Source organism: Prenolepis imparis, unplaced genomic scaffold (genome assembly GCF_030444845.1).
Source record: "Prenolepis imparis isolate NDT839.2.m4 unplaced genomic scaffold, iyPreImpa1.0 SCAF_1, whole genome shotgun sequence".
Lineage (NCBI taxonomy): Eukaryota > Metazoa > Arthropoda > Insecta > Hymenoptera > Formicidae > Prenolepis > Prenolepis imparis.
The window spans coordinates 10,753,074-10,766,511 of NW_028141159.1; the positions used below are offsets into that span (position 1 = coordinate 10,753,074).

Consider the following 13,438-nt stretch of genomic DNA (forward strand, 5'->3'; position numbering starts at 1 on the left):
TTAATATTTATTATAATCAATGTTATAATTATAACCACTTTAACAGTCAGTACCATACAAATGCGAAATAGATGAAAAATGTCAAAATAACTTTACAAAAATTAAATTTATTTAAGCAAATATTTTTTTTATAAAGTATACTACTATACATATATGTACATTAATATCATATAAATAGTATTTTATCAAATATGTTTTAATATATTTTTATCTACGCGCGCGCGCGCGTATAATCTAATTGAATAAAATGTTCTAATTTAAGAAACTTGTAGTTTTCTATTATAATAACGAATAACTACACAATTAATGTCATTTAATGTAACTCGTTTAAAAACAAATTAATAGATATAAAATATAAACATTTTGGAATCTTAATGCTCACGATCACCAATAAACTTAATAGTGATGTTAAAATAATTAATTGTCAATATTTGTCTTATTAATAATAATTAATTTTTCTTATGTCAATGCTTTTCACAAAATTAAAACATTTTTTTTGCTACATCAAAAAAAAGATTAAACTTTATTATAAATTCTAAAACGAGTATCTTTATACATATATATATACATTTTTGTTTTCATATATTACTATTATATACTATTTTAAGAATGTGTTAAGATTATCTGTTAGCCATTTTTAAAAAAATAATTGAGGACTCTCAAAGAGATCACGATAAAACAAAAGTTATAAAAAGTTTTTAGTTTTAGATGAAAGTTTTTCAAATATAAAAAAAATTTTTTCAAAGATTTTTTTCTTGTCTTATTTTAACGCTTCAAGAATTCTATCGAAAAATATAATTGTTCAAATTGATCCAAAATAATTTTTTCTATAAATATTGATTATATAATAGAAATATAAAATTGACACATTATTTTTATTATATTTATACAGAGGATTATTCTACTTTCTACATATTTCTTCATTTTTTATTTACCATGTATTTATCTTTTATACTTAATTTAATAGACTTCTCAATTATTTTTCCTGGCTTTTAAATTTCACAAGAAATCTATGCCACATAGTGCGCAAGCGCTATTCCTTAATGGACCGACCCGCTTATCTTCGTCTATAGAATCCTAACATTTTCTTTCATTAGTCTCACTTCTATGGCTGATGAAAAACTTTCACGACTATTTATATTTCTCATGCTTTATGTTGAATAGTATCAGCAAAAAGCTATTGTGCTCCCATGTATGATTTGTCGAGTAGCAGAAGCTTCGTCGGTATAGTTGCCGCAATGTGAGCACGTGGCACAGACTGGCGACTTCGTCATATTGATCGACCTGAATCCCCGCTTTAATCGGCGCGTCGACTCGCGCGCTTGTCAGTTCCCTCAAAGCATCTGTGTACTCCGCTTTTACGGCATAATCGCGATCGCCTAGTCGCATCATGGCATCTCGCGAAACTGCATCGTGCTGCATCGTGCCCTCGTTAGATTCATTTTGCCGTTGCCATGCACCGATGATGTAGACTCGTCGATAGACGCGTTCAGGTGTCCGAGCTTGAAGAGTGTATAGGCACAGAGGAGTACCGAATCTCGTTGCAGAGTTGACAATCAAATCTGTAATAGTGAGGGATAACAATAATCAGTAAAAGAAAATAGACTGTGTTCGAAACATCTTCGAAAAAAAGGACACCAGTGTTTGCCATGAAAAAAGCTTCTGGATCCGGTGGTGCAAAAAGAACAAGTATGTGCAAATTTAAGTCCATAAATGCATTAAAAAATCTACCTTATAGTCTAAATACAAACAATGCAAAATTTTTTAATTACAACACAATATTCCGATTTTGTGTAGCTTCAACCAATATTCTAATCATATGATTCACTGAATAGCTAAACATCTTTTTATATATATACCTGTTATTATTAATATAAAATAATACAAGATAACTTTGTATATATAAATAATGTATTTAGTAGTATGTAGATTTACAGAAATTATATTTAGAACTTATATCTATCTATATATTTGTGAAATCTATTTTGAAGTGATTAAATAAATAATTTTTATTGTGTAATATAAAAAATATAAGCATATGTTTAATATATTGATTTATTAGTGTTTAAATTGATTTATTAGTGTTTAAATCTTACATAAAAAAACATCTTATGTAACAATTTCATTTAAAGAATCATGAACTTCTTTATTGCTGATATTCATGACAATTTAAGCATTATTATCTCATTCAACTGCTAAGTGCCTTAAATGAATGCTGACGTTACAACAATTCTCAAATATGCGTTAGCATAATAAAAACGCAGAAACGCAAAAGTAATAAGATGTTACCACCTAATTTAAAATATTATTTTAAACAGACTTTTATGTATCAATTTTTATTTAATTGAGATACACACACATATATACATACATACATATATTCATATAATACGTAACTACTGAATTAGTATATATTTTGAAGTGATTAAATAAATAATTTCTATTGTGTAATAAAACAATATAAGCATATATGTTTAATGTAGTACCGAAGAAAATTAATTGTAAATCAATTATTTAGCTTGTTAATTCTTACAAAATTATATTATTTGATTTAATTTTTCTCAAATCAAATTAGTTTATATAACTATTAAAATTTTATATATATATATATATATATACATATATATACACAATATATATAATTAAATTAAATTGCACTTAGTAATAAATTATGTCAAAACATTTTTTGATCAATGCAAAGAAAAAATAAAATGAAAGAAATATTTTAGCAAATAAATAAAGTAATGATTAATTCATATATATTTATTCTAATTAGTTTTATAATTATTACTATCCAAAAAGCTTAGAATAAAATTAATAAAAAATTTTTATCATACATAATATTCTAACACGAAGTTAGATGATCTAACTTAGATCTATAAATCTTTAGAGATCTGCTTTTAGAGATCTGAATTATATTATTATAAGATTTATTTGCGTAATTTCAGCAAGATCGTCTGAAATATATGGCTGAATCAGCTTGCGCTAATCGAGCACTGTTCGATGTTTGAGAAAGCCTCGATATGACATAAAGCTACATGAAGTGAAAGGACATCCGCCGTCAGGATGTGGACAAATCACTTGATAGGGGGTAAGTACGCGTGCGTCCTCTATGAGCTTTTCACTTAATATCGAAAGATTTTTCTATATCTCTCGCAGGAAGATAGCGTTAAAATAAGCTTCTCACTTGCGTAAATATTCGAGCATATATAATATTTAGTTTCTATGGCTTGAAATTGAAGAACAACCAACATTATACTGTTGCTTATAATTTGAGATAAAAAATGTCATAACTAAAATATTAAGCAATATAAAAAATAATTAAAACACAAGATATTTCCTTTTAAATGCAAATTTTAATAATTTTAACAAGTACGAACAATCGTGAAAGACATCGAGACGCTGGTAACTCTGGACGTGTTTATAAATTTGTACAATTCTTGTTTGCAATTATTACAAACCTTATTACGAGTCTAGATCGTAGATGTTATTACGTATTCAATTAATCAACACGCGTACGGCCGCTGCCTCCGTGCTGCTAGGTACGTGGACACGTACGTACGTAACATCCAAGAGAAATCCGCATTTGAAAAAAATCTACAAGACTACGTAAAAGAAAGATAAATATCAATATTATATCGTTTCTTTATTATTTAAAAAATAATTATTATTTAAAAATAAATATGTCTAAAAAAATAGATTTTTTGAATTTATAACTTTTTACAAATTTTGTATTAATACGAGTTCTTTAGATTTAATCAAATACGGAGGTTTTTTTTCAGAAAAGTGCGTCAGGCATCTCCAAATTTTCTTGTTTATTAATGCAATTATTTTTGATTGGATATCTTGTCTCTGTTAATATAAAAATCTTGCAAAATATATTGTAAAATATATTGTATAATAACATAATATATTTTTTCTTTTGCAAATCTATTCTTTTGCAAATCTATTTTGTAAATTTATTTTTAGTATTTCTCTATTTTATTTGTCATTTTATTGCTTATGGCTTACGTAATCCGCACATCTGTTACATTTTTTATTTGATGCTCACACACAAGTAAACTTTATATTTCTCACAAATTACGACGAATTTGATACACCTGCTGCATAACAATCACAAAAACATACCATTCAAGCATAAAAATATTGATTTAGTTCACTTACTTTTTACAACATTCGTTATACGACACGGTTATAAACATGATGTTCTTTATTATCAACTTTAATAGCAACGAATCATGAGTGAAATGCAATCTCTCTCACTAATTTCAATATTTTTTACACATATTCCATAGAAGTTTTTGCTCCTTTGCCATTTTATACCTACACATATTAGAGCATTAAAACTATGCAAAAGAAACTACCTTCGCATCGTTCTAAATATATGTGTGTACTATACATGTGTGTATTATCTTTAATAAAAACTTTAATAAAAACGTATATTCAGACATATGATGTATCATATATGAAATCTCTATTTGTTATTTTTCCAATCTAGTTTTTCAAGATAAAAAATTATTTTATATTTTATATAAAATATGATGTATTTTTTTTCGAAGTTCTTTAAGCCGAGAATACGATCGAGTTTAATTTTTAAATTACATCAGATATTACACCACTTACTGTTCTATACTTTGTTCTATATATATAGTGTATGCTTTGTGTATTCTATTTGCGTTCCCATATTGTATGCATCATGTATATACATGTCATTCCATATTCATGTATATGCCATATTTTATATGCCGCGCTGTATTTTATATCTTCGGTCATGAAACACCGAAGAGAAATTATTTATCATACATTTACCTACAACTTCTATAAGGATGAAATATCTAACAAGCTTCAAATTATACGATTACAACGATTCGACAAATCTGGACGTGTCTGCCGCACGATTCCTCTTTGATCAATCGAGTGATAGCATTTATTAGCTAGCGCAATTGTCAGCGGTCCCCAGTATCATTAATTTTAATACGCTAGAGCCGCGCTATAGAGACAGTAGCGGTTGTAGTGGTAGTCGCAGCCACCGTAGCCCGGCTGTATAATAGCGCTAGTACTATCGCTTGTGTTACCAGACTCATATACACACGTACACATCAAGTTACTTAAACTAGTGACCTGCGTACATACATTGCCGACGCACATTGCCTAAATGCGCAGTAACCAATCTTTCGTTTTCAGCGGCAATTGTACTCGCGGTTGCCAACGTCTGTCGTGCGGAGTGCCAGAGTGAGTGATTAAACCAGCTTACTCTCCTCGGTGTGCCCGTGCCGTGTCGTCGGACTCGTTCGCTAGGGACTCGATAAAGCTCGATGCGTCCGCGGCCAAGTGACTCTTGTCAGAGTATTCACTTCGAGGATATCCTCGGAGGCCGATGGAGAAGCGTTCTCCGTCGAAAGTTAATCGGCCGAGTTCGCTTTCGCCTTGAACTGGACGAGGAACGTGGGGAATTAATTTTCCATAAAAATAAAATCAGAAATAAAATCACATAATAAGTATGAATCGATATATAGTTTAACCCTATTCTCGTCCAGTTTCATCGAGCACACAGCCACATCACCAAAGCACCTCACGCTATTGTGTTGCTATCAAATGCGAACGATGCCTGATATTTGATTTTTAGAGCTCACGCGCGCGCGGGCGCCCATCGATGCAAACAATTTTACATGAGAAAATGTGCACTTGGAAAGTGATGTGGCTGCGAAGTAAAAATCTCTAGATTAGTCTCTATACATATATCTCAATCAACGTAATTGAGATAATAAATCAAGATTAAATAATTTATTCAAATTGAATAACTTATAATTGTAAGTATTTGATTTCGGACTTGTTAACTAAAGTTATTTCTTTTTCAATTTTTTACACTTTAATTTACTATAACCGCTTGTTTAGCGCTAAATGGCTGTTTAATTAAAATTTTCTGTGTTGCTACAAATTTGGTCGTAATATTATACTCTTCATTCTTAATATGTATTCTATTTTACAAATATATTTGTTATAAATATAAAATATAAATATAAATATAATACTAAAAAGCCACTTTTAGTACTAAACGCGGAGTGAGAATAAAGATTTGTATAAAAATTGGGTATAAATATAATTAGATTACAAAAAGGCTGTCACGTAGATGAATCATTATGCTTTGACTTCGTGTACATTCTTTTCCGAGTGCGATAAAAATGCATCATTTCTGAGAATGCCTCTATTCACAGCTCGCTCCATTTACTGTTATGAATGTGATTCATGGACGGATCTCAGATGCAAGGATCCTTTCAACTACACTGCATTACCCAGGGACCAACCACCCCTGCTGACCTGCAATGGATGCTGCGTGAAAATGGTCCGCAACGCGAAATCACGTGAGTATTTAACGTCACTATAAAGTATTTACTCTAGAAAGAATATATTTTTTTTTATTTTTATATTAAATTTTAGATTAAATTTTAATTGGTTAGATTTGAAGGGGAAAATTCTAGAAACAAAAATCCAACAGATTTAATATGTTTGTTATAATTAATATATAATTATTATATTATAAATAAATAATTAATATATATATATATATATATATAAGTTTCACTATATTATATCTCTTATTGTATTATAAATTACATAGATATGGTATAGAAATGAAATCACGATTACTTTATAAGGTTGCAGGAATTTAATTGCTGCTTATCATTCTCTTTTGCTTGCAGCGTATGAGAGCGTGAGGAGGACTTGCACCTCGCAACTACAAATAAACTTATTCATGGTGGACCACGTGTGCATGATGGAAAGTACCGGCACTGGTCACATGTGCTTCTGTGAGGAGGATATGTGCAATCGTGTACTCCCGACCTCGCGCTCGAATCCCGTACTCCTGCTGATCCTGTCGACCATCCTTGTTCTACGCTCGGCCATCTTAGGAGCCTCAGCTTGCTTTGTAGAACGTTGCAATGATCACGTCGTATAACACAAATTAATTCGATCCACCCATCGCAGTGGCGTCCAATCATATCCTCCGTAGAGATTCTAGCGAGTCGATACGACCACTTGTCGGAACGAACGATCGAGCTGGCTTCGATCCTGAAGGCTAGATCCTTCGAGATATAAAAGAAAGCCGAGAGAAAGTAAAAAGCGGTGGACGATCGACGTGTCGTTGTAGTTATCATTAATTTAGTGCCTCTTTCAAACGCGCGTCGTCGCTCCATCCATCGCGTGTAGAAATAAAATATATTTCTATGATATAAAAAATTTTATCCAAGTTGCATATCTTACGATAGAAAATATGTGCATAACAGAGAATACGAATGAGCTGAGATGAGCTTGATACATATTGAACGCATTGCGAAAAAAAATATATATATGGATAGTAGATCTCTCCGCAAAAATAGTATTTATTCATCTATTCTTATAAAAAATTTTATTATGCGTTATAATATGGTTTAAATTAATTATTTATTATACTTTTAGGAAACGAAGCTGAGGAAAGCTGAAAAGAACTACTATTAATTTGCATTCTACAAAACTTGATATTATATAATTGTAATGTTTATTTTTGATGTACGATTAACAGAATCAATAGTCAAGTTTCTTTTACTGCGAGAGTTGCACAATTTGTGTGCATCGTTCGTTCCGATCATTGGCCTTAGATAGCATCGAGAATATCTAAGCGTTTCTTGTGTAGCAATCATCCCGACTCTCTATCTAATCGATTTCTCTGACGATTTTGATACGAGTTCAAGTTTTTTGTTAGTTGCTCTTCGAGCAAGCACGGCTAGCATCTTTGCAATACATTCGTGATAAGCTCTGAGGAAGGAATTTTATTAAAAAGAGAAAAAGTATAAAATAAGTGTTTAAAAAATAAAATATATATTAAATACATATTAAATATATCTATTGAATATTGAATATTAAATATCATGCTCTGTTTAAATTATGGATTTAAACTACATTTGTAATATAAAAGTTAATACAATAATTTTATTTGAAGTATTTTCTATTTCTACAGAGTAATTTTCTGATATAAGCATATACAAATTATTCTAAGTTATCGAAATTACGTAATATTTTGCAATATTTCTTATTTAAATTTAACATTCTTAATGCTTTAAATATTGGCTATTATATCATTTTTAATTGCACTATCCAATTTTAAAGTTTGAAAAGTACGTTCCACTTACAAATCAACAAGTAAAATTGAATGAAATTATTCATCAAATATTCGTGGAAATTGAACTCCTTCCTCGGCGTTATCGTTGCATGTACTCGACTGTCGTCTGGGAACATCGATGATGGATTAACCGTTTACCCTAATAGTACTACAAGGAGAAAAACCAATGTGGATACTCTAGCTTTCGGTTTTTTCTCACGAAAATGCACCTCACTGTGTCGTTTCTCTCATTCTAATGCGACAATGTTCGACGCGACTGGTCGAATTTCGTACGATGCGAGAACTTGTTGAAAAGCACAGTAAAATTGCACGACGTATGGACGCCGATCCGTATAATTTAAAAATGTATTATTTAAAAAAAATATTTGCATATGAGAATACTCAGAAAATTTTTAATTTTTAAATAAAATCAAATAAATGAATTAAAGTTTCATTAAATTTAAAAATTATAATTTTTCATATGCAATAATGCAAATAATGTATAAAAGTAATGAAAAACAAGTATGATTTTATTTTTCAAAATAATTAGAATTTTACGCGATATATAACGAAGAAAGAAATTGAATAGACATCTTTCCAAATTATATTTTTGCATTTATGCTATCGCTTTTACATGCGTTATTATTTTCTGCATTTGTCTAGTTAGTTTAAACTTAGTATCGCATATATATATATCTTAATAATTTCAAACAATTATTACATGACGATAATATTATAAAGATAAACGGCGCTCATTCGTCAAGCAAATTTAATCAATTTAGCAAAACGCTTCCTTGATTCCACTCAATCACAACTCTCACTCACTGTTCTTCACACACCGTCTTTCTCTCTCTTTCTCTTTTTATCACACAGCCTGATTCTTTACCTATGCACTCTTCTTTCATTCTTTTCATTCTTCAACGACGCAATTTTCTCGTAGATACCTTGTCCGTTCGTTATTCTAATAAGACATTCTCATACTCAAAGTAACGGAAAGGCATTGAGTTTATGATAGAAGGCGAGCTTGTATTATAGAAAGACTACTTTAGATGGCATGGTTGCAGCATGCACATCCAACAGACAGCACCGACAGATGCAGAACCGACCGGGACGAGCAGCGAGGATGACGTTTTCGAATCCCGGAAATTGTCTAAATATACATATGCGCACGTTTTTTGAAACGAATAAGTCTCATAAAAACCATTTTCTGTTTAAAAAATCTTAGAGAATTTCTAAATTATTGACATATAAAGATTGAAATTTCAATACCGCTACTCAAAACTCTTTAAAACATTGTAAAGAATTTTGAGTTTTGATTCTAAAAATTTAAGAATTGTTTCCAGAGTATAAAATTTGAATTTAAAATTCTTTTAGAACTTGAGAACTTGAAGAGTCTCGAAATTTGAAAAATAAAAATCTTATGATAATTTTCCAACATCTTCTGAAAACGGGTGCATATACAAGGGCATAAATCAATATAGTGATCAAGTTTCAACTTAGAAGAAAAATCGCGTCATATATAGACGAAAATGAAGTTGAGTGCATGGATTGTAGCGTTCACAAGGCTGTACGAATTATGGAAAGTCAGCGCAGAAAAATTTTATTTTTAATCGTAATATCTTTAATCACTAATTTGAATCTATCATATCTGCACGCAGTAAAGATTAACATAAGATATTTTATGTATGTATGTATATAATCATATATTTTTAGGAAAAAAATGAAGAATAGAAAACGCAAGAGAAAAGACTTTTTAAGCCTCACTATACAATTGAATTCTTCTTTTAAGTAAAGATACTCCTCTTTCTCAATTTTTCATATAAAAATATATTTTATATATTTATCTGTCAAATGTAATATGCTTTTTTAAAATATTTTAACTTAATTTTATATAACTTTTCTATTACTATTTTAGATAAAATATTTTATACAGCTTATGTTTAACTAGGATCTAGTATGTAGGAACAGCTTTGGCGTTCGACTTTCAAATAGCCGTACAGCAACACCTTGCATGAGACTGCATGACCCTATCCGTTATTATTCTTGCGTGTGAACGAGTACTCCACTTCCACAGTCATTGGTCGAAAGCGAACAGCATTTATACATTTTCCTTAAATCTTATTACATACACGTTATATACGCAATTAATTAAATCTTAAATATTCAAAGTTTTTTTTCGCGCTTATACAGAAAAAAAAAAATTGTGCTGCTGTTTCTTTCCACCCATGACTCGTCTGAATGCAACAACAAGAACAATAACAGCATTAACAAAAATTACAATTATAACTACTATGACAACTATAAATAACCCACGATACCTTCCACCCCGATAAATGCAACGCAAAACAGACGAAAAGCAAAGCACAACGTGGGCCTTCAGCTTCGTTTTGTGCCGCAATTAACGAGCCTCTCGCTTTTGAAAATCATATTCAACTGCGAGCTTAATCTCATTTGATCAGATCTTAACCATTCAGCAAAGAAAATTGTTGAATCATCGATTCAATCGCGGCATTCGAGTCTGATATACATCGGTGACTTCTATAAATATTTTGCAAAAAATGAATTAATTAATACTACAGTTTTTAACGTTTGCATACAACTTCATTTATATATAGATATAAAATTTTACTTAGCCAGTATGCTATTTGCCAACGATATGAAATGCATTAGTGAAGTAATTTTATTTTTTAACCGACTGAAAGTGTGATATCTCTTCGCCATTAAAAAATGTTAAGCAAGAATGATTGCAAAAAATTTAAATCACCGATGTTAAATGTAATCGACTGCCACTCGATGATGATGCAATCTTCGCCCCTGCCGAATGCAATCGTCGATTATTAACGGAGTCGCTCGCGACTGGCACGGCCAAGCTGAACGCGCATGTCCTCACAGAGAGGCTTTCGAAGCGGAGCCTCTTGCCAAACAAGCTTCGGTGCTTGCTTGACATTTCGATGGCGAGCAGACCGACGTTTCTCTGGCAAGCCATGCGGCTCGTGTCGCGTCATTTGTTCATTGTCGCACGCGCGGCTGCGAGGCTATATACCCATTCTATCGCGATCTATATTGCTCTTATATCTCTCCTTTAACCCCTTGAGTTTTCTTCTCTGTTCCTTTAATCTACTTCGTCCAGCATCCTTTCAATTTAACGCGCCTTCTTCTTATGTCAGATATAAGCTCTTCACGCGAGGAAACTGCTCGGATTGAGTTGTGCTAATCTGCTAATTATACTCGATTTTGCAATAGCTATCTCATAAATCGATATTATTTTTCGCTTATGAGAATGGGTTTCTTTGATTTAAATAAAGATAGAACGTGATATTTAAAGCTTATTTATATTTATAAATATTTTTATCTATGTTAAAACGAGAATATTTCTAACATATAATAAAAATGTCACTACTCACTTCACACTTTATTGCAAAGTTAAAGATTATATGATTATAATTTATAAAAGAATAATATAAAAGGTAAGCTAAGCCAAACTTTATTTAATTAAATTAGTATAATCATCTCTTTCTAGCTTAAGTTTTTCTTGTACAATTCTGAATCATAATTCTAATCAAAATGCACATATATTGCACTAGCAATATTTTATAATTCTACTATGATCATAAACGTGTTAAAAAAATTAGTTGAGAAATGTTGGAAAAAACAAACAAGTCGAGAGAGCACGTTTCCTCGTTACACGTCTGAATCGCAACGGAAACACAGAATGTCGATATCAAATCCTCGCTTACCAATAATAATCGGTACTAAACCTGGCCTCGCAGCTGAAAAGTATCCACGTGTGTAATTAGTAAATCAATCTACTTGCGATATGAATTATTTAGCGTAGCAAAGCATCGACACGCAAGGACGAAAAAATGTATAGATATAAGAAAGAATATTTTAATCCTTTAACCCGATGAATTAAATTTTTTATTTTATGTATCAGAAATAAGATATTTGTCTTACGATAAATTAAAAAAAAAAATATAATGTCGCATAAATGAAGAAGTGAATCCAAAATGACGGTTAAAGGGTTAATTGTTGAATTACATTGTATTTCTTTAATAGTGTACTTCTATATGATACATGTGCGATTGTATAATTAGTATATATGTATAAGAAATAATTTGAAAGAGATAACTTTTATTTTATTATAATACATCACAAAGTTATAACATGTGTTAAATATTATTTGTAAATGTAAGAGTAAAAGGCGATGAACATTATATATTTTTGTTATCGCCTACATTGATAAAATGTAAAATGACGATAAATATGTCCCTCGTTCTCGAATCGTTAAATATTTAACGTATTTTACCATATCAATAGCTTAATCTATTTTTGTGAATTTTCAGCAAAAATATCGACTTAACTCCTATTAACTGAATCTTCTTATTCAAATGTATTTATAGTATTAATCTCCTTGCTTTTATTATTACGGCATATTCTGTCGCAAATTTTTAAATAGCTTCGCAAGAAAGAAGGAAACAATATATTTTAAGTTATAAATAACGAAAACTAACGTAAGCTAAATATATATTTGATTTTGAATTTAATGATATTAAATATAAAATAATTCTTAGATGAAAGATAATTCATTAATACCTTAATGCTCAATTTTGTATCGTCACTTGTGTGGCAAGCGGTTTAAAAAAGTTATGGTATTATACATATTGCATATTTATATGTGAGGATTGCTGGATGTTATTATTAATGGAATTAAATAAATTTTCTCTGTTGCCGGTATATTAATAACATATTTACATTGAATATTAGTATTATTATATATAAGTATTTAATTATCTCTCAATCAACTTTTTAGAAATAATTTTATAATGCTATATTACTCAATGCCAATTCAGATTTAATTGATTTTAAATTAATTTAAAAATATAACACATTATATTATATATATATATATATATATATATATATATATATAAATTACTATATTAGGAAACTAAATTAATTGATTTTATATATATATACGTATATATACAATCAATTTCTTTGATAAAACATTGCCAACTATATTATATAATCATAAAATTAAATTCATGAATTCATAAAATGTTTTACATAAAATTACATATATGACCATGTTTATGATCACCATATTATTGATCGATATAATTAGTTTCACAAAATAAAATTTATTTGTCGTTCTAAAGAATCAACAAACAAAACATTTTAAGTACTTTAGTATATCTTTATTTTTTCAATAATTATTAGTAAAGAATAATTAAGTTTTGAAATGAAAAAATACTGTAAGCAGAAGATATAAGCAAAGAAAATGATTAAACAGAATGTTCT

At 29.9% G+C, this 13,438-nt stretch overlaps 1 protein-coding gene across 3 annotated transcripts; it reads left to right on the plus strand.

Annotated features, from left to right (window-relative positions):
- Positions 1 to 1,301: 1,301 nt before the first annotated feature.
- Qvr (glycosylphosphatidylinositol-anchored protein quiver) lies at positions 1,302 to 13,060 on the plus strand. 3 transcript variants are annotated; one of them, XM_083054257.1, is made up of 5 exons: positions 1,302 to 1,689; positions 2,949 to 3,091; positions 5,185 to 5,232; positions 6,216 to 6,362; positions 6,702 to 13,059. In XM_083054257.1, exons 2-5 carry the CDS (start codon positions 3,067 to 3,069, stop codon positions 6,956 to 6,958), a joined length of 477 nt encoding a protein of 158 aa, XP_082910383.1. In that variant the 5' UTR covers positions 1,302 to 1,689; positions 2,949 to 3,066; the 3' UTR covers positions 6,959 to 13,059. The 3 variants fall into 3 exon arrangements, with proteins under 3 accessions (XP_082910383.1, XP_082910377.1, XP_082910368.1); XM_083054251.1 differs by lacking the exon at positions 1,302 to 1,689 and having other exon boundaries at positions 2,952 to 3,091; positions 5,185 to 6,362; positions 6,702 to 13,060; XM_083054242.1 differs by lacking the exons at positions 1,302 to 1,689; positions 2,949 to 3,091 and having other exon boundaries at positions 4,235 to 6,362; positions 6,702 to 13,060.
- The last annotated feature ends 378 nt before the right edge of the window (positions 13,061 to 13,438 follow it).

Bases quoted from the DNA above. Each gene is read 5' to 3' on its own strand.
- Qvr (XM_083054251.1), top strand. From the start codon at position 6,131: ATGAATCATTATGCTTTGACTTCGTGTACATTCTTTTCCGAGTGCGAT. The intron at 6,363-6,701 runs GTGAGTATTTAA...TTTTGCTTGCAG, and splicing joins GGTCCGCAACGCGAAATCAC to CGTATGAGAGCGTGAGGAGG.